Source organism: Hoplias malabaricus, chromosome 12 (genome assembly GCF_029633855.1).
Source record: "Hoplias malabaricus isolate fHopMal1 chromosome 12, fHopMal1.hap1, whole genome shotgun sequence".
NCBI lineage: Eukaryota > Metazoa > Chordata > Actinopteri > Characiformes > Erythrinidae > Hoplias > Hoplias malabaricus.
In genome coordinates, this window is record NC_089811.1 from 39,755,262 (window position 1) to 39,777,240 (window position 21,979).

General features: G+C 43.2%; 2 protein-coding genes across 2 annotated transcripts in view; one reads left to right on the forward strand and one right to left on the reverse strand.

Annotated features, from left to right (window-relative positions):
• Positions 1 to 1,942: 1,942 nt before the first annotated feature.
• On the forward strand, positions 1,943 to 14,242 carry igfbp5b (insulin-like growth factor binding protein 5b). The gene is made up of 4 exons (XM_066686392.1): positions 1,943 to 2,755; positions 9,260 to 9,477; positions 9,700 to 9,819; positions 9,984 to 14,242. Exons 1-4 carry the CDS (start codon positions 2,422 to 2,424, stop codon positions 10,116 to 10,118), a joined length of 807 nt encoding a protein of 268 aa, XP_066542489.1. The 5' UTR covers positions 1,943 to 2,421; the 3' UTR covers positions 10,119 to 14,242.
• A 3,780-nt stretch (positions 14,243 to 18,022) lies between these two features.
• Positions 18,023 to 21,979, reverse strand: part of igfbp2b (insulin-like growth factor binding protein 2b) — a 30,711-nt gene continuing 26,754 nt past the window's right edge. Inside the window, exon 4 of the mRNA XM_066686334.1 lies at positions 18,023 to 20,670. Coding sequence (XP_066542431.1) covers positions 20,512 to 20,670 — 159 coding nt within the window. The 3' untranslated portion in view covers positions 18,023 to 20,511. The remainder of the gene's footprint in view (positions 20,671 to 21,979) is intronic.

Below are 21,979 nucleotides of genomic sequence, written 5' to 3' on the forward strand. Positions count from 1 at the left end.
AGTCATGTAAGGCGGTCTCTGACTTTTGCACGGTACTGCACATACAGGAGTACATACAGACCAGTGTCGGTTAGCTTCACAACACTGAAAGGCCTTCTGATTGTGACCTGGACTTTCAAAAGGCTCTAATCGTTGCTAACAGCTCCTTCTACTGGACATCAATCGAACTGCTCCAAACTCCCAAAGCACAGCAAGCTGCTTAACCAAGAAAAGCATGTCAAAGCTGAAGAAGGGAACATAACAAAAACAGCATGGGAGGCATTTAGGAGCTACATGGAACATGGGAAGATGACTGCAGAGTAATGTATTGTTTTGTTTTTTTGTTTTTAACTCTTTAACTCTCTCATGGTCCATGACGGATTCTGAAGGGTAGCAGTGATGGAGGCAGCACACACTGGTCCTCTGATGGACTACACATGTGGGCCATGTGTAAAAGCCATTACAGGACAGTCTGTACGGTAAAAGGGGAACAGGATAACAGACGAGACATTCGTATCAGAGCCGCTGCACTGACTGTGGAGTGTGGATGCTATTTAAAGCTATTCAGGTAAATACCAGAGACTGTGGGTCAAACGGACAGTGAGTGAAATCTTTCCCCAGGAGGCACAGACTCTATCCTGGTTAAAGAAAGTGAAGCAGAGTGGCGCAGTAAAAAGGAAGCATCCAAAGTCCAAATCTGGTTTTGATCATGTACGGTGTTAATGAGTCTCACCCAGTGCCTACCCAACAGTTACACTCTCACACAGAAATGTGATGGCAGGTCCACATCAGCCATTTAACTCTCCTCCTGACTCAACAAAACGAACTGAGCAGTCTGGTTTTACCTTGTGTGATCTAACGAGGCTGTCTCCAGCGTTTTCCGTTTGAAAAATACTTCAGTGAACATTAGCTGAAACGAGACGGTGTATGCACCAATGGGTCGGGTGTAGCGCTCTTGTGGGACACGTTCAAGAAGTATTCTCTAAACCGGTCTGAAATGCTGCTTGCTCTAGTTCTAGCAAAAGGAACTGCTGCACTGAACAGAAGACAAGCCAGGACTCACGTGTACCTTATCACCACCACTTTCTCTCCTGTGTGACCTGCTGCCCTGTAAGACCAGAGTCCAGCTCATACACTCATTCAGCACCAGGCTCTCAGACTGCTCTAACTGCATTCTAAAGCATCGCATCACTGTTTTAAGTCATGTGTTGGAGCTAGAATACTAGTTAAGTCTGGGCTGGTGGGTATGCATATATATCTGTGTGTGTGTGTGTGTGTGAGTGTGTATTTAGCTCTTAGTGGGGACCAGATCTCTGCAGGTTATAAATATTTTATGAGAAAACATATTTTCAACATATTGTTGTTTTTCTTTGAATTTCTTAAACTGCTTTTAGTTGCTAAGGAGTTTCCCCACAAAGCTGGAAATACATGTGTGTGTGTGTGTGTGTGTTTAGTTGTATTGTTTGTTTGTTCACAGCCAAATGTCTTCTAAATTTTCAGAAAACCCTTTGAACTTTTCTCTTTTAATGGTTCTGCTCGTGTAGCAAATGAAAGAACCTTATCTAGAACTATATAGTACCACTATAGTGTGTACAGACAGAGTGAATCTTTGGTGTGTGTGTGTGTGTGTGTGTGTGTGTGTGTGTGTGAAATGTCCTCACAATGCTTGAACAACATGAGATAATTTACCAGTAAAGAGAAGTATTACTTGGCTGCAGTAAATGAGAAGTCTATGGAAGTCTTCGCAAGCAGAGGGATACCACACTGTGTGTGTGTGTGTGTGTGTGTGTGTGTGTGAGTGTGTGTATGTTGTGGGTGGGGGGAGATGAGGAGGAGGAAACCGTTGGCGCTCAGCCAAAGCTTGTGGCGCTCGCTCGCGAGTCCTACCCCGCCACTCTTTTGGGGTTTGGCCGTTTTTAAAAGGCGAGTCCGTCCTCGCGCTCCGTCAGTCTGCTCCTGAAACTTCTCTCGTGCACACGCTGTGCTGTATGTCTATGTGTGTGCGCGCGCGTGTGTGACCGTATGCATTAGGAAGGAGGAGAGCGAGGGACACCGCGAGTGAGAGAGAGAGAGAGAGAGAGAGAGAGAGAGAGAGAGAGAGACCGACTCGCCTCGCGCACCGGACCGTAGCTGCGCTTTTTCAGAAGAGAGGAACAAACCGGGCAAAGCGCGCGGAGACGGACCCCCCTCACCACCACTTCGGCTCCTTTCTTCGTATCCCCCCCACCCACGCCCCCCATGCGGATGCCTGTGTAGAGCCTTGCGCCCTTCTCCTGCTTCGGATGCGGGACTCGCGCGAACTTCTGCCCGCTGTTTGTTTTTGAGAAAGAAACGGCGTCTGATGCCCTGAAGCGCGCGCACTGACCGTGCACGTTCCCGATCGGAGGTCAACAGCCCGCTTCTACCGTGTAAAGACTGTAGGAACCCTAAGAAGAGCCAACGATGCTGCCCGCCGTGTGCCCGCTGCTCGTGCTCGTGCTCGCCGTGGCGCGCGGCTTGGCTTCGTACGTGCCGTGCGAGCCGTGCGATCAGAAGGCGCTGTCCATGTGCCCCCCCGTGCCCGTGGGCTGCCAGCTAGTGAAGGAGCCCGGCTGCGGCTGCTGTGTGACGTGTGCGCTCGCGGAGGGTCACGCGTGCGGCGTGTACACGGGCACCTGCGCGCGCGGGCTGCGCTGCCTGCCTCGGGACGGCGAGGAGAAGCCGCTGCACGCGCTGCTGCACGGCCGCGGGGTGTGCACCAACGAGAAGGGCTACAAGCCGCCGCTCGCGCCCGCGGGTGAGTTGGATGAGTGTGTGGGTGTGCGTGCGTGCGCGCGAATGTTGCGTGTGTTTGTATGCAAAGGAGTCTGGAACAGGGTGAGAACGCAGACTGAGAACTCCACGTCACACATTAACAACACACGCAGCAGCACCGTAATCACTGGCCATAAGATTACAGTAGTGCAGGATTTGTAAATACACGTGCTTCGTAAGTTGACATGTAATCACGTATTTTTTTATTATGTAATTACGCATGGATTACAGATTGAGGGAAATTACATGTATCTGTACACTGAGTACTGTGTGCTAGGTTGTGTTCTGTGCTTAGCATGCTGTGTGAAAGTTGGACTGAACTAACTGAAACCAAAGGGATGAGTTCTCTCAGAACCTCTTCTCAAGCTCTTTGGGGTCAGATTAGTGGGCGACAAGGGGGCATTTGTTGTGCCCGAGTGTTCTGGCCACGCTGCAAAACACAAACAGGCATGTGCAATGTTCCATGGTACAAACATAAGCAGAAAAAAACCCCAAAACATATCACTTGGGTTTGTTTATGTTTACATAGTTTGTGATTAAAAGAAAATCAACACAAAAAGAACCAGCTGAGTTTAAAGTTGTATTTTTACTGATGTGGTCAAAGTAAACAACCAGCCATTAAACCTCACAGAGGTGTGTTTCCATAGAAGGTGTGTTGACTTGAATTGTGTGCGTGCCCAAACTTTTGCACATGCCTGAGGCATGCGCAGTTAGAGACGCAAGTAAACAAGGTGTTCACGCTGTGGTGAGTGTGCACCAGGTAACCTCCCCGCTCCAGTGACTGGAGAGATGAACTGAACTGATTCCCATTTCAACACCGGGACCTGTGTGTGAACAGCAGGGAAACTATCAGTGTTTCCTCAAGCTGCAGAAACAGTGAACCCTCTCCAAACACTCGCTTTGGCCGGAACGCATGCTCCGACTCGATGTTGGTGCGCGAGGCTGCCTGGCAGAGTTGTGATGTTTGAGGTCGGTGGCTGGAACGGGTGAAAACAGTCCTCACTACAGTCCTCCAAGCCAGGACCTGTCCGGCAAATCTGCCCTCCGATAACACCGTGCACTGCCGTGCCTCCGCGGTGCGTGCTGGGACGGGCTCGGGGGTTTACTTTAGGGGTAAGGCATCCTTTGCTCTGGTTCATTAGATCATGATCCTCCCCTGAGAAGACAGTGGAGAGTATGAGGGGAGCTTGTGTTAGTCTGAATTTAGGTTTACATCTGGGGGTGGTGCAGAGAGTCAGATTACTGTTCAGAGATTAAATCCAAGGGGAGGAGGATGGCCAGGCTTTGGGCATGTGTGCTGAATTCAGTTGATGAAACATGCCCTTTCTCCCCCCCAGCCCCACCTCTAAATATTTAGCTCGTGCACAGTGTTGATGCTACATACTAATTTATGGTGCCTGAGGTCAAACACTGGCCTTTTTTTTTTATCATTGGCTTATTTCCAGTTGTCAGTTTTAATGTTAAATAAATCCCCACCCCCATGCTCCCTGAGGCGATATCAATCTGTGGTGCGGCATGAGAATGGAATCTGTGCTCTTCTACAAGCATTGTTTGGGAAAGAGAAAGAGCGTTTGGCATTTCTAGCAAGTTGTGTTCCTTGGTTATGGCTCTTGTAGGTTGGTTAAACACACGGGATCTCTGTCTCACACACACACACTCGCACAGGGACACTTCAAAGCTGGGCTGAGGTAAAATCTCTGAGTGTGCGGAGCTGTGCTGTAACAGGAGCAGCTCTTCCCCATCGTGTGATTGCATTGGGCACATAGCAGTGCCACAGTGATTCAGCAGAATACATTTTGGAGCAACTTGTCTGAAAAGCTATTTATCAAGCACTGGGCTGATTTGGAAGCAGGGTGTTGGTGTGTGTTGGTGCTTGGGGAGGTGGGCTGGGGGTGTTGCCTTTGGTCTACTGTAGGCTTTGGTTTCTTCCTGGTTTTACCAGCAGGACAGGGGCAAATATGGAAAGAGAGGTCAAGTATCCATATCCACACCAGGATTATGAGCCAGCAAGCCTTCGTCTCCTAATTACACACATTTTCATGCTTATAGGCAGTAGCTACACCTCATCTCTGATGAGCACAGTGGACAGCACTTTGTAGTTAGTTGGTCTACCTACAGTCTACTTTGGAACTATGCACTTTTGCATGATCAATCTCAGTGAATGCATAGTTTGGATGGATGCATGTAACATACAACTGCAGTCTTCCAGTTAAGTCTTTGCCCATCACAGACTATGGTTCAGTTTGGCAGCTGCTGCTATCAGATTAGTGTCCTGTTTCCTGAACCTTTAGCCCATTGAAGACAGCTGGACATCTACTTCGTAGTTTAAGTTTTAATTCAGTACATTTTTGCTAAGGTGTAAGCAACAATTGGCAGGTTCAGGAAGTTGGAGCCGATGTGTTGGTCAGTGCTTTAAGCCACATCACGTGTTTTTGAAGAATCAATTGCTATGACCCTCATTAATGCATTCTTCTGAGCCAAAAGTGCATCAGGAGCATGTCATATCACTAGGCGAATGGAAAAAAAAGCACTCGTTTAGCAGTGATCTCCGTGCATTGTGTCTGTGCAATGGTAAAACCCAAACAGAAGAAGCCTTCAGCTTTCCATCATTAGGTTGGGTTTCCTCCACTGAAAATCTAATTTCAGTGTCAAGCGCTCGTCTCCAGCAGCCAGTCAGCTTCAGGTGTGCAAGTGGAGATCCTGTTTGGCACGCTTGAATGATTTCTTCCAATAAAGTTTAGCAGCAATTTGTGCAGTGTGTGTCTGTCCGTGGCACCTGGAGGGCTAGTGGGTAACAGCTGTGGAGGAACTCTGCTCCCACAGTAGCCTCCTCTGTCAGGAGAATGTGATCGTTGGGCTGCGACATCCTCATGCTGAGCTTTAAGTGGGAACATGTGTGTGGCTGGCCAAAGCTGTGGAGAGTCTGAAACCCTCCACAGTCTCCCCTCCATCACCATCACTGCCACCACAGTCTTATCATTTACATCTCAGATCACATTAAGGAAATTAAAGTCAAAGCAGAATGGTAACACCATGTGGTTAAGGTGTCAGTTGGCTGAAACATCCAGTCCCAGAAAAGGGACAAATGTATGGTGCGACCTCAGGCTTAAATTAGATAGTGGCTTGCATCTTTTCTTGAGCATTTCAAGGCTTTCTGTGCAGCGGACAAAGAAGGCAGCAGGGCTGTCTCAATCCAGCCATCCTTGAATTCAGCTTTGAATTCAGTCCAGTTCTGTAGAACTGAAGATCTTTAGACCATGTGATATGTAAGACGAATAAACCTATATAAACCTGATAGCAATGACGTGTTCTATAACATGTCAGACATGCTGCCTCCCAGCATAATCCCTCCAAATAACCCAACTGTAAGATTGCACTGGCACTCATTCTAATCTAGTTACTTGTACAGCTCTCAAACATACCCTGCTAGCGTAAGTATTTGGAAAATGATTCAGTGAAAGTATGGGCTGTGTCCAGGAATGCACTGAAATGTAGGCCCCAAAGTGTTCACAAAGTCATTTTGTAGGTTTGAAGCCAGAGATGTATTAACAAGTATATGGACTGCTCTTGGCTATTTAAATATATCATCGCTGCACAAAGAAAAATGTGTATCTCCAAAATAGTAATAAAAAAAAAACCTTCTAAACTTTCAATGGAAGTCACTGAACAAAGATTTTATTCCAAACAATTATGGAGCATTTCTATTGGTTCATTCATCATGAAATTCTCACATGTTTTGTGACACAGCTGCTGGGTTCAAATAAGGGAGTAAAACGTTTGTTCTTTGATGCTATAAGCAATTTATTCATAATTTGAAGGATATTTTAATAATTTATAGAATGAGTGAGTTTTCGAATATTCTTCTGATTTCTTTGGTTCGTCACTTCATGCCCAGTACAGAAGAATGATATCGGTCTAATATTCTTAAACTCTTTCACATAAAACATGGTTGTTTTCATGAATTATATCAGGAGGTGTTGGGTATCAAACCCCTTTATAGGTGGATTCGTCTACAGACAGACAGCAGCTTCAGCTCTGGCCTTCTTTGGCCCTTTGTCTGCTGCTGCTCTGCTGCAGTTGCACGATCATGCTGTGGATTGGGGCCAGCTTTTAAATATTGAGCAGCGGAATCTGGCTTAGGATGCCGTGACTGGCCAGTGACTTGAACAAAGCAATGAATGCCCAGCAAAAGACTAATCCAGTGGCAGCGGCTGCTTAAAAATGCGGCTCGCTCTCTCTGGAATGGCTTGATGTAATTGACCACAGTGATGAAACGGTGGCATGAAATCAACTGTTTTGTTCACCACGTGAACCAATAAAACAAAAAATAAATAAAAAATAAAGAGTCAAACACTATGCGTGCACCAAATGCCAGGCCTGAGATCTGTGATCATTTCCAGACCACCTTTTCAACAGTCAAATTTGCATGCCATCGGCCAAATCCAGGAAAACTGAGAGAGGGATTTGATTTCATTATTAGCCTTCAGGATGCAAGAAAGGTTGGATATTGATGAAGTATAATTGCCCAGTGCGCATGTTAATATTTAAACAGGGCCCTATCAGATGCACCGTCTTTGCCTGCTCAGGTCCTCTCGTCTTAATGAAAACTTTGCAAGGCTAAGGGGAGAGACACCAATACCTCTTCAGCTTTCATTCCAAAGCTCATTTGAATAGAGAGCCTGCGCGTGATATGTCTGGCTTGGCCTCGCTCCAGAGTCTTGGCAGGGGTTCAGATGTTAAACACAGACTTGCTAAGCCTCCTTTACAAGCTGGGGACCCTGCGCATGGAAAAAGTGAGGTTTGTCCACACACTGAAAAGTCTCACCCACATACAAAGAACAAAAAAACAAAAAAAAAAAGAAATAAAAATGAAACAAAAAAAATAATAAAACACAAATTGACAGAATGATGAAGAGGGATAGAGAAACTGAATTCCTAAGCCAATGCTTAGGGCTGGGTTCTGACTAGTGTTGATTTTGTACCTGGCCTGTGTGTTCCGTTTGCTGTCATGCAAACTGCAAACCGCCACCGAGATTTGTTACGGCTTATGGCAAACCTCAGAGAGTGCCTGCATTCTCTAATGTGACCTATCTTCTTACCCAGTGGTCCTATTTCAGAATCGGTCAATTTACAAACTCTGAAAGGTCGCTGAAGGAGGTAGAGAAGATAGGATGAGATAGATGAGACCCGGCTAATCGGTAGCCTCTCTGGGAGCCTGGCTGCTGGGAGCCTTTCTGTACAGAAATATCAGTCTGCCAAGTCATGAGTTGCAAGATTAATTTCAAAGAGTCAACCATGGCTCTGATAGCAACTTCAGAGGCCAGGAACCCAATTCCAGTAATCACCCCTCCCCTATGTCCCCATGTCTGCAGTATCAGACAGACTCTTTCAACACCAGTCCGCTAGGAATACCCCTCTCTGGCAGCGCAGTGAACGAGGAGCTCTATAAAAGAGACTAGCTGGACCACTTTTAATCCCCCCACCCCATGCCCCTCAGAGCTGCTTTATGACACCTCGTGGTTGTGTCCTCAACAATACTTGGCACATTCCGTGCCAACATCTGACCCTGACTTTAGCACCCACTGCCATTCTGTTAGATTTCTGTGCTGGATAAATATAGCAACAGCCATGTAACAGTGCCTTGGCCTGCTGGGTTCAGGGATTATTTATGTACGTACTATACTGTAAAACCATCTGGGGAAACGATGTCTGATCACATTCTCTCAGCCACCTGTCCTGATGATATGTCCTAATAAACTTTGTCTGGTTTAGGTAAGCCAAAGTCTTACTTCAGTCAGTCAAAAGCTTGTTTGCTTGTACTCAGTGCTATAAGCTTTACCCAATTTATTAGCCTTTACTGGTTATAGAGACTACAGTTAACGTCTTGTAGAAATATGGCTTTGTCCCTGAAACACTCAAAGACAGAGTTACCATCACCACACAGGTTCATCCACCTTGCTGTTCCCTTTTGGTTGCCATGGTTGCTGTGGCTTCAAAAAATCTAAGATATGCTTGAAAGAGTAGAGACTTTGAAAATGCATTCTGTTTTCCAATACAGTCAGAACTTTCAAAAGTCCATAGTCCCTAACTGATTTGCATGTTACCAGTAGCTTTCCATGGTTTGTCCTTTATTTGACTATTCATTGTGAGTAGCTGGTGAGATTTCAATGAAGCATGGAGCGAGTGAGAGTGAATCTAGGCTTGAGTAGGGGATTGGGGCATTGTACGGGTGGGGGTAGGGCTTGTCCTCACCTGTTGATCCTTTTCTCCCTCAGTAAACAAATGCAAGGGAAACATTTGGTGGGAAAGCAGTTGGTTTGAGTTGGTTTTGTTTATTTACAGACCTTGGTTAGGTAATGGGAAAGTTGTGGAATAAAAAGAAAATATCCAGTCTGCTTTGCATTCCTCTGTTTCATAAGTGTACTCTGAAAATGCTTGTTGTGAAAGGTGCAACATCTCATAGTTTGGTCTTGTGTGTCTTTTGTAGACCGTGAATCTAAAGAGCACGAGGACGCGATTAAGACAGATACAACAGAGGAGCAGCTGCCCCCAGCCAAAGTGCCCATCTTCCCCAAACAAGACATGATCAACAGCAAGAAGCAAGCTGCCATGCGCAAAGACAAGAAGAAGCAGCAGGAGAAGCTGAGGTCTGTCGGGGGGATAGATTACCCAGCGGTCCCTGTCGACAAGCATGAACCAGAGTTTGTAAGTTTCACGAGGCTGAATACTTATTTCAATAGGCCTTAATATGGAAACATTTTATCCCATGTAAAATCCCTTGTAGCACTACTATTGAATTTTAAAGATCTAAAAGACAGATGCTGTCTGAAAATTAATAATGAATAACTAAATGTACTAAATGAAGTACAAGAAATGAAGCTTCAAGGTTCTGTTCACTAAAACTGTGATGTTTGCTGATCCACGCAGGGTCCCTGCAGGAGAAAGCTGGACGGGATCGTAAAGGGAATGAAAGACACGTCTCGTGTCATGGCTCTGTCTCTCTATCTGCCCAACTGCGACAGAAAAGGCTTCTTCAAGCGCAAACAGGTGCATTTTCAGGCTTTTCCTTCCAGATAACGCCTTTCTTGGAGTTTGTTTGTCTACAGGTTTTCTTTTGTAAGTGATGGGTGTGACGTAAACCCCTTCCTCACTTGTCTTACTCTTTCCCCACTTCCTTCCCAAACCCCCACCCCCCTCCTCCCACCCTGCAGTGTAAGCCCTCCCGTGGCCGGAAGCGAGGCATCTGCTGGTGCGTGGACAAATATGGCTCACAGCTGCCGGGCACTGACTACAGCGGGGGGAATGTCCAGTGCAAAGACCTGGAGAACAGCAACAACAACGAGTGAGGAGAGACCCGTCCTGATCACCTGACCTGAGGCTCGCCTCCTTCTTTCCTTCCCACCTGTCCACCTGCCAGTCACTCTGAGATTTCCACGTGAAAGATAAAGAAAAGAAAAAGCAAACCAATAGAACAAACCACAAAACAAGCTAAACTGAGGAGGAAACAAAAAACAGAACACTTTCTCTTTCTGACTGAGCTCTCATCTCTAACTCGGGGGGACCCAGCCAGTCCAAGGGCCTCAGTGGCATCGGGTTCAAGAGCTGGGTCCCGGCAAATGATTTTTAAAAATATATACGTGCAATTATATATTTTTATAGAAGCTGGGGTTTGAGCACCATACTGTTAACATACAGCGGGAAAAGAAAATTGTATATGGCATGTCGATGATTATTAACAGAGGGCTATCATGGTCTTTTACATCTTTTCAGATGGAGGTGTCAGAGAAGGTAGCTTGAACTTGTACTATGGGAAGAACTAGACATTTTTGTTTGTTTGTTTTTGTTTTCCAAAAGAAAATAGAGAGAGGGAGTGAGAGAGAAACACATGTTACAGGGACGTCTCACATGTTACAGCTCAGCTGTCTCTACCTGCCTTTTTTTTTTGTTTTGTTTTTTTGTGGTCCTTGTCAGAGCACTTAACTCTCAATGGGAAGCTTGCTAGGGAATGTGTAACTTCGCCAAGTTCAGTGTATGCGTGTACATGTCAGAGTGAATGTGCACGTGTGGAAGACAATTTAGAATTTTTAAAAATATTTAAAAGTATGTCCCCATTTATCTTCTTTCAAAATAAGACCCAACCCTTCCCCCACCACCCCACGCACCCATCTGCACCTAACCCAATCCCATCATCTACTGTTGACTAGCTCAGAGATAGCACTGAGCTCACTGGTCCTCTTGAAACCTATCAAAAACAGAAAGATGGTGTAGAACCGAACCCTCTCCCCAACCCAGCACCACTATATCCGCCCCCATCCCCGCCCCACTCCCGCTATCCCACAGACCTCTCTGGGGTCCCATGAGTTTGTAGCTTGCCTAAAATGCCAACTGTGCCTATGTAACCTGACGCTGCCGTGTAGAGTGACCCAGGTGAAGCCGGAGCTGATGGGCTGTCCGCTCTCGACTGTGGAACCAGGTCCAGTCACGTCCACATCTTCTCAGATTCCTTACAAGGAGGGCACTAAGAAAACAGATAGAACTTCATGCCCAGTTGGCACCCATGCATACTGAGAAGTCTAAAGGCTTCTGCAGAATCCTATCCATAGGGGATGTTTGGTTTTAGTTTAGATCCAAGGCAGAAGGCAAAGCCATAACATTAGAATCTCCTCAGAACTTGCATTTTACCAGAGGGTCTGCATTTTTTAGGGCAGTAGCTTCTGTGAATAGTGGTGGTCTTCTTATCTACAGTTTTGTTGTTGCTCTGTTCTTTTGCCTTCAGTGAAGTATCCAATGCCCAGTTATGAGCCATGTTTCCTAGACCAAGTGCTTTAGCCCTTGGCCCAGTATGTTACCTTTAACTGTAGATCGATGAATGTTTTTTTAACAACAACTACAACAACAAAGAACCGGTGCTTGGAAGTGGAGTTGTGCATTTAGCGTGTTACCTGTTCACACTGTTGACAGCTACCCTGCTGCATTTTGAGGTGTAGATTGTTTGTCAGGCATTTTCTAAGCTTCCCCTCTTCTCCCAAGCCCACCGTAGGCCACAACAAAGTAATCACGCTGTTTCTTTGCTGCACGCTGGGTTTTTAAGGGGCATTCTTGAAATAAAAGGCACATTTTACTAAGGCGTCATTCAGTATAGGGTTTTTATGAGTCTGTGTGTGTCTCAGTGCCTTTCTACATACAAATACATTTAAATATTGATATGAACGTTACACAGTAGCCAAGGGGAAACTTTTTTTTTTTTTGACGAGGGACCTCTGTCTCATTCAGATAAAAGACACCGGCAATTTTATCACTCCAACACAAGGTAAAACACTGTTCCTTTAAAAACATTCACTCTGTGTGATGAGGCAACGATAGAAGCGAGAGCTATTCTTCACTAACAGCTCAAGCTTGTGGATACACCTCTGACTCTATTGTTGTTGTTTGTTTGTTTTATTTTATTTTATTTTATTTTGAAATATCTATGAATAAGCTGAATATTGATTTGACAGAGACTGCAAATGTATGTAATCGCTGAAGAGAGTAATTTAAGTTGTGGGGTTTTTTTTGTTGTTGTTTTTTGTTTGTTTGTTTGTTTGTTTGTTTGTTTTTTCCGTAAAGCTACATATAAACAGGGATACACAGAGGCCTTGGCGGCCAGCTCCAGCTGGAGTTTCCCGCTCGCAGGGAACCAGCATGAAAAGCCATTCCCTGCTACATTGGTTCTACTCAGATCTTATTACAGAGCTTTGTGTGATCATAGTTTCATGGCTGGGAGGGGGCCAGTAATGCTCCACACAATGCGATTGAGAAGTGGCTCGGCTGAGCTGACCTCTAGCGCTGCTTCTCTCTGCTACGGATATCTACGTATAATGGAGTGTATTTACAGTAAAACCCATCACTCCTGTGTCGACAAAGAAGCACAGGTACTCAGAATGTATCAAAGGCATGTCTGAACAGAATCCTTGAGCAATGAGGGACTCTCTGAAGGTGCGGAGAAAGAGAGCGAGAGTGTGGGTTACTCAGATCTTCGCAGGTGTTTTTGAAGTAAGTCATTGAGGAGGTGTAGTTCTCTCTGGTGTTGCACAACGACAACAAAAAACAGCCTCAAGGAATGGGGGCTGTCCATCCGAGGCGAGTCCATTCTGCCGGACATTTATACCCAGGTCCTGACCCATGCTCAGTGCCCCCTCCCAATTTTTTGTTTCTTTTGATTGTTTTGTTTTTATAAAAGAAGCAGCTTGCACTTATGTATTTACAATATTTTTTTCTCTCTTCTTCTTTTTTTTTTTTTTTGTTTTTTGCCACATGACCGCTTCCTCCTAGTAGTGCCGACTTAAAAGCAAACCTCAGTTCAGGTGTTAGGAGGAGCAGGAAGCAGGCCTCAGAAACACAGAAAAAAGCCCTTGACTGGGGTTTTTAGTTCTCTTTGACAGGGGCTTTAAGTGTGGCCCAAGCCTGACAACCACCTCTTCATCTGGTGGGGGTATGAAAAATAAACAGAAAAACAATACAGTAATACAGAAGCTATTAATCTCAGTCCAGTCTCCATCTACTCTTACAGCTTACAGACTATGAGCCTCAGTGGCACACGGGGAAAGTGAGAGAAGGTGAGGGCCCCAGATGGGTGATCTCATCTTGGGACCTCTCTTGCCCCATCAGGGGATACAAGTGAACACATACACACACATACTACAGAACACATCAAAGTAGATACCGCTAGCAGGCTAGGTTTATGGAGTTCTCGGAATCTGCAAGGCAGGTACAAGCAGCCAGGAAATCCTACTTCTTTGACTACTCATGTCAAAGGCTCTTAGCTTTTTTGTGTGGCACACATCTGAATGGAAGTGTGGTGAACTGATACCACAGTGTCCCAGATTGCTTTCTTTTCCATTAATCTATAACACGTTGACGTTCTCCATGAACCAAAGACAATACTCTAAAAAAAACCACTTCACCCTCAACCACCAGTGCATCCCCAATCAAGAAAAATACCCAGTGAACTGAGACTCTTTTTAATCATATCCACTCTGTCCAGAAAAGAAAAGCAGTCAACTCAACCCACCACAAAGTCATTATTTCCTAGTGTTGCTTAGTGCTTTCACCAGATTCCGAACCTCCAAACATGGTTAGACAATCATTCAGAGCTCCATGATTACAGTAGTGTTACAGTTCTCTTTCTGAATGCTTAACAGTTTCTACTTCTTCTGAATTTTCTTTTTTTTTTAATCTGGATGAGAAAAGACGACTGATCACCCTGACATGTGGCCTAACTCGGCATTTGAAAGAAAAGTATATAAAAAAAAAAAATAAAAAATAAAAAAGTGGCAGGAGGACCGTGAGAACAGCATTTGGAACTCTTAATTAAAAATGAAAAGAAAAAGAAAAAAAATCTCAAATTATTAAGAAAAGTGAATATCACTGTGTAATATTTATTCAACTTGTAATTTATGTACTCTTTTAACCTTTGTCTTTTTTGTTATGACAAAGCATTTATTTAAATAAAGTTATGTATTCATTTAAGGCAATGAGTTGCTTTCGTTCTTTCTGAGTTGATTTTGGGTGTGATTTTTGTCCATATGTGACATTTAAACTAATTACAATCTGTTATTAGAGCATAGGTCTGATGTCATATAATAGGGGTCTAATAACATAAAAGAGATGTCTGATATCATAGAAAAGAAGCCTAGTATCATAGAGAACTAATATCAATGGTAAAGGTCTAATTATCATAAGACATATGTCTACTATCATAAAGTAGAGGTCTGATATCATAAAGTTCATATGTCTGATGTCATAAAATAGAAACAGGAAGTCATAGCGGTCTGATGTTATAGAGATTTGATATAAAATATATACTGTATCTCCAATAGTAACTATAGGAGAAGGGGAAAAACCTTGTTAACTTTTAATGGAACACAAATGAAGTTTATTAATAGTTTAATATAGCTGTGTAAATAAAATAAATCTGGATCTTTCACTTGTTCAAATTACACAAACGCTGTTGTTATTTTTAATAGAGCAGGGGTAGTAAAATGGCCTGGAGAGACTAAACATTGCAGGATACAGGTTTATTTTGGGTGAAGACTTCTTACATTAAAGGCCTGCCTGGAGGCTAGTCACCTGGTTTCCAGAAGAAGTCAAAGAGGCTACACAGGAACAAGGAAGTCATTTAGCATTGCGCCCCAAGTTCAAGGGGGAAGCTCATACTGCCACCAATGGACAAGCTCACCATTCAAATTATGGTGGAAACTAGCATCCCAGACAGGTTGTATGGGCTGTGCTGTGGAAATCATCTCCTCTTTTATCACAGAGCCTCAGGACAAGTTAGCATACCCTCACACCACAGGACTTCACTGATTAGCATGGGATGCTTAAGAGGTCTTCTAGCTTTATTAGTGATAAATACAACAAGTAAGCCAGCAAATGTTTAAAGTGAGTGTTGCACTTCACATTTAAAAGTTTAGAGAGTTTTCTGACCCCTCCCCCTCTCCAGACGTAAAAAGCTCACACATGTTGCAAAGTTGGGGAATACTGAACCTACAGGAAGACGTGTTTAAAATTGGACCATCATGGCTACAACAAATGTACCATAAACAACCTATTTACACAGAAAAGTGTACAAATGTCCCAAATATTTACCTAAACTAACAAAAGGCAAATGTTTAATAAACTGCCACTGTTTTTCCTATATTTACTAACTTCATATTTGACTTCAAATTACCACCCTCAAACATTTCACAAGACAAGGCTTTTATCTTGCTTATTAATTCTTCACTTTCACCTTAAATGTAATTTTACAAGGCAGATGTTTGCTTTTTCACAAATGTTGTATTCAAGCATTTAATTCTACTTATATGGTTCTGATTATGAGGCTAATACTGGAGCTATTCCCCATGCAGCTTCCTATCTGAATTTTCAATTCCGCCTTAAATAGGCAACTATACAAGGCTAAATTTAGCATTGCAATAATGCAAATTCCCCAATTTATTGGATTAAAGCAAACAAACAGCTGCATTTACATCACTTAATCTGCTCATTTTATTCAGTGTATCCATCTAAAACTTACAAACTTCAGAGTTCACATCTGCTCTGAATACTCTTTATTCATTTAAAATACACAAACTAAGGAGTTCACATTCCTTCCCTGCTCTGTAAACACACAAACCACTCAAAAATGTATAGCTATTATCCAAACATATGCATCTTATGAAGGATTTTCAGAAATGACTTGCTCAAAATAATCAAAATCTGCATCCCTTTTATAGTATTGCTGAGCTCTAACTTGCCTTCATATTTTACAAATACCAGTATTTCCTCTGATTTACTACGCCTCTGGTCATGGAGCTTTTTAGCAGGCCGCAGGGGCTTTTATGTTCTGCAAAAATCTAACATTATCTCTGTTCACTTGTTCACTTGCCTGGCTGTAGTGTGCTGTATTTTTTACCTGGCAACCTTGGGTTTGTGTATTGCACTGTGATTGGACAGAAAGCAGGATGTACACTTAGATCTACACTTCTTAAATCAAAGATCATCTATACACATTTGCTGCAATTGTAGCATCTTCTCTTCTATTCTAGGAATTAGATGTTGGAGCATTGCTGTGAAAATATTATTGTATTCCACCACAAGACAGGTGTCGATAATGGGTCATTAGTTCTGGATAACTAGGACCACTCCAACTCTTGCCTCAAGCATTGGATATAGTTCCAAAACTTAATGTTGTGGGATTTAAAGCCAACTAGACCTTGAAATTAAGCATGTGTCAACAATTGTACTTTAAGAACATTTCATAATGTAGACATATCTTTAAACCTGCATGGTGTAATGTAACTGGGTAAATTACAAATGTCATCATCATCGTCATCATCTTTATCACTTCAGTTTCATGGTGTAAATTACAAATGCTCACCATATTATTGTTTTTAAAAAAGGGAGCAAGCTCTTGTGTTTTAACTGTGAAAATCTTTTGCTGAGTTCCATTTTGAGGAAGGCTGGTGTTTTTCTGCTTTGTATATTTTAGATGTTCATCTCCTGTCATCCTTCCTGATACACACAATAACTGAGCTTTACAATAGCCAGATGTGACTTATCACAGCACTCCCACTTGACTTAAAGATGGGCCGGCCTTTATTCATAAGAGCCGGAACCCAGACAAGGAAGAAGGAAGCAGACTCTGAGTGGAACATGTGCATGGAGATTTGATTTGTGAGGCAGTGAACATGACAATTACAACTGCCTTCAAAGAATCCAACAACTGCACATTAGACTTCAAAGCATTTGTGCCCCTTTTATTACTTAATTAGGCCAACAACGGATGGCTCCATGTGTTTGTTTTTTTTTGCACCATGCCTGAGAGAATGATGATCACATGCTAAGTTTATTCCTTCACCCATCTGTGGTCTTAAGAGTGAAGCACCAGTAACCAGCCCAATAAAATGATGAGGTCAATATTTCATGTACAATAGAGTTTTTAGGTGATGTAGTATACTGATTACTTTTGGCCAAACTGCATCAACCCAGCTGTAAAAATTCAAGGCACTTACCCAGAAGTTGTGTTGATTTTTCCACATATTCTCTGTTAAAGAAATGTGTTCTTTGACAGGACTGTGGCTTTTGTTGCTACTTAGTTCTAAATAAACATTTTCCAAGGATTACAAAATTTGTTGGTTTTTAGTTTACTACTCTGAACATAGAAGCTGTCCTTCACATTGTGTAAAATTTTCATGATGAATGGGTCAATAGAAATGCTCAAAATTACCTGAAATAATATATATATATATTTTTTTTACATTGACTTCCATTGAAAGTTTTTCCCTCTCCTATAAAAATACTATTTTTGAGATACATGATTATCTTTGAAAAAGCAACAAATGGCAATTAATATTATTTCTAACCATGTCAGAGTCATGCCAGATACAACCAAGGATTTAAAGACTAAACTTACATCTGTCAACTAAGGAGCAAAACACTTTTCTGAAGGGCAGCACTTGATTTTGTGGCTGCATAGTCAAATATCAGAAATGGTTCACAAACTAATGTGAAGACTTCCCAGAAGATTAGAGGCTGTTACTGCAAGAAAGAGGGGGCACATTTCCCATTAATGCTCTTGATTTCAGAAGAAATGTTAGACGAGCTGGTGTCTACACAAATTGTAGAAATTGGTGTAAATTGGTGTAGGTCTTATAAACATAACCCTTCATTTATGCATGGCCAAAATTAATGTGCCATTTAAAAAAAAATGAACAAACAGACCGTTTTGAAAGTATAATGTTTAATCTTATATTAAATTCCTGTTATAAATGACAATAATGTGCTGGTTCACATGCATTTATGGCTTCCCTTGTGGAATTACAGGCAGGCACTTTATTTAATGAGTGTTCCTATGAGAAGTCAGGACAAGCCTTTTTTTTTTTGGCAGTTAGCAGAGTAAAGCTTTACTGATGCTGGTGTGTCTCCTGGGTCTCAGTGACATGCAAAGTATCAAAAAGGAAAAGTAGAGAAAAAACAAATAAGTGCATGTGAGAGGCTGGCCATGACACATCATGTTTTGGATTCGTTTAAGAAATTCCCCCATCGCCTGTGTGAGGCTTATCAAACACAGTGAGCGGCTCGGACAGTTTTACACTGCAGCAGATGGCAAACACTGCTTTCCTCTGTTCTGTGGCTGCAGGCGTGGCACATCAACCCCCTCTACACACACATTCATGCCATCTCTCTCTCTCTCTCACACACACACACACACACACACACATTCTTTCAGCCCTTTAGGACATCTCTGGGAAATCAATATGCCCAAAAACCATAGGGATTGGTTTCGCTTTGTTTTCAAACTAGGCCAGAATCAAACTACCGTAAAATTTACTGTACCACCGGAGGGCAGGCAGCAATCTATTTCGGAAACCAACCCAAATGGAAAACTTGCCGCCAGTAACTCAGCAATCTCTCAGCTGCCACCGAAACCCCGCGATGGGGGTGGTATTGGGGGTGGGAAATTTAAGAGAGCCAGTCTCTAGCACCATATTACACACTAAAAACAACAAGGCAGCCTACGAATGCTAATTTCAAAGGCGCACTGGACATGGTAATGCCATGTGAGTTTGAGGTTAACATATATATAATACATTTTCTGAGAGGCAAATTCGTAGAGGTCCAAACCCAGCTCAGCACTCAAAGCTGTCCGGGTTGCATACCGAGCTTCTGTGGCCTATGCCACATTTGTTTAGAATCGATCAAGCTTAATCAGCTGCTATTTCTGGATGCTGTCATTTTGAGCAGTTCAATGTTATATGCACAGAGAGAGACAAAGACAGAGAGAAAGAGGGAGACTGACAGTCATATTAAGCTGGCTGAACCAAATGGAATCAGAATTCTCATTGAGCTCCAGCAAGGGACTAAGACCCCACATACCTGTGGAGCACCACTTCTTACTAAACAGATCACACCAGGTGGGAAATCTGCTGACAGGGCAAGCTTAGTACTCTCACACTGAACCTGTGACCACTTGGCTTCCCTTCACACCACTCTACGGCAATTCCCCCTCCACCCCCACCCACCAGTCCTCCCAACTACAAATGTTACCACCGATAGCCCTCCTCTCAGGCGCTTTGCCCCAGACTGTAGAGTAGCTAGGTAAAGCCTGGCCCATCTGCATTGTAAGCATACATTTGCAAACCTGTGTTTATTTATAGGCCCTTAAGCCACTTAATATTGCATTTGTCAATGTCAGCCTTGTGTCCTAAACTCGACCTCTGTCAGCACATCATTAGTAACCACTTGTGCCCCCTACACCCTCGCCCATCATACCATTCCACCCCTTTTTTTCCCCTCCACATAACTGGATGGGGTGAATTGGAAAGGACTAGGGCGGGGATGGGGGCAGGGTCAGAAGCGGGGTGGGCAGAGGTCTATCAGCTGCCAACAGTGGCTACAATTCCTACACATACACTCAAAACAGACACACACACACACACACGTGAACACACAAACACACACAAACCAATCCTCTGGACACCCTGTGGACAGGAGACAAGGCCCCTCCACTACAGAGAATGCAGCTCCACAGGCTTTGAGAGGGGTGGGTTGGTGGGATGGGGGAGTTCAGAGAGAGGAGGCAGTGATAGGGAAAAAAACTGGTTATGAATACAAGTTGACAGCACGGATGGCTTCACTGCACATGGAACCACCACGAAAAAAGAAGTAAACAAAATATATTGTTCCATTTCAAAATTAGCTTATGTTAGCCTAGAGTACATCCTTTTATATTTACTGCTTAGCTTCTTTCAAAAAGCCAAAAAGCAACAGTGCAGGCGCCGAGTGGTCCCAGCAAATGCTAGCATAGCTCTATAAAGGAGAAGTGGATTAAGACTGCAATTGGAAGAGAGCCAAACCCAGTTAATATTGGACTCAATATTAGCACCGTCACTACCAGCACTTCCTAGGGAAAATATGCTAAAAGTCTTGGAACAGATGGACATAACGCCAGTCTCTCATCGTCAAACTAAACATAGTTACCCACTATGATCGGAAAAGTTAAGGGGGGGATGAAAATCCTTGTCTTCTGTTTTGGCTTTTGTCATGTGCCATGACATACAGCTCTTTCAATTCCATGTGATTAGGATGTCCAACTGGGACAGAAACATTTATACACATATACACGCAGCAATACATGCATGCACGCCTCTCTCCAGCTTCGCCTCTCTCATTGTTCTGCAGCTCCGCTTGTTCTCCAGACAGTTGAGAGAGAGAACACATCTATTTCTGCAGGCTGGTGGGGGGCTCCAGCTCAGGACCACCGGTGTACTGGCTGCAGTTGGGGTCTCCCCTCACTCTGATTGATGAGGGAATCTGGACACCAGTGTAGGGGTTCACGCACCAGCACTCGCCCCGCTGACCGTGGGAGGACATGTGGCACTGGAACACATAAGAAAGGCATAAAGGGAGAGGGATGGGATGAGAGAGATGGTAGAGCGAGGGCCAGTCCTGATAGATACATATCGTATATGTTTGGGTCGAATAGATTACAACTTGTTTATTAACGTTGTTTATTATGTTGGAAAGGCATTAAAGTAGATCATAGATAGAAAGGTTGACAGCGACCTGTTGTTTGCCAAATAGTGAACCCACATCCATCTGCACTGATAAACTTCAGATCTTGCTAAATACTGATCTTACCTTGTCTTCTCCATCAGGCAACATTAAGTCTGTCAGATCCAGCACATGTTTGTAATTACTTTTAACCATTCAACCACCAAGTTTAACCAATGAGCCACTTATAGAATGTCTAAGACGATAATGTGGTGTACCATAAGATATGAAAAGACTAAATTTACATTTTCAGGTCTTAGCTTATTCTTTCCCTTGATAGTCTCAGTAAGTTCTTTGATACTCAGTATTAGACAAATTAAATCTGTGTTTAAAATGATCATTAATGACTTTTAAGTTGTTTTCAGAAGCTAATTAATACCCATGTATTAAAAAGAATAAATTATTTATAGACCTTTATAATTGTAGTCTTATTTTAAACTGATACCGGAATTACAAGATGGATACGGCTTTAGATTAGTAACTACACAATAAGCCTACAGTTTAAAACAGCCACCTCAGATTCTGTGTTGGCCTGTGTGTGGACACATCAGTTCCATAACCTCAACTCCTACATTAGTTTCATATTACTTACTGAACCATTAGTGTAGCTACTGAATAATAAAGTTAAATAATAAGTCTAAAGTTGAAGGGGTTAATGAAGCACTTGGTACAGTGATCAGGAGTTAAGGGTGGAGGGTGGAGCAAACGTACTCGCCTCATTTGTCACAGCATGGCTCTCTGCCCCCCACTGAGCACTCCCAAAATGAGGTCATAATTGAACTGGACATAGCTTACACAGGGACCCAAAATAGGGAAAAAAAACAGATTTTCCAATTTCTTCCTTCAGTGACAAAGAACAAAAAGTGACAGTTACTGTAATTGCAAGAGGAACAAGATGATTACAGAATAATTTAGGGTGGAGAGGTGAAGTTTTCTGAGCCCTGGGAACCGAGCTTTTGCATCAAAACAATGCACTGCTTCGCTTCTGGGCGGATTTGTCCTCATTTTACCTCTGCTTTGTAGCGCTATGTGTTGCTTTTGTTGATAAAGATAGCTCATATCGCAGTTTGGGCTCTAAAAATAAAAAGTGGGTCTCTGTCAAGGACATGCGAGGGATGGGGAAAAGAAAATACAG

Coding starts and splice junctions, on each gene's coding strand:
- igfbp5b (XM_066686392.1), top strand. CDS start 2,422: ATGCTGCCCGCCGTGTGCCCGCTGCTCGTGCTCGTGCTCGCCGTGGCG. Junction 2,756..9,259: donor GCCGCCGCTCGCGCCCGCGG/GTGAGTTGGATG, acceptor TGTCTTTTGTAG/ACCGTGAATCTAAAGAGCAC. Junction 9,820..9,983: donor GCTTCTTCAAGCGCAAACAG/GTGCATTTTCAG, acceptor CCCACCCTGCAG/TGTAAGCCCTCCCGTGGCCG.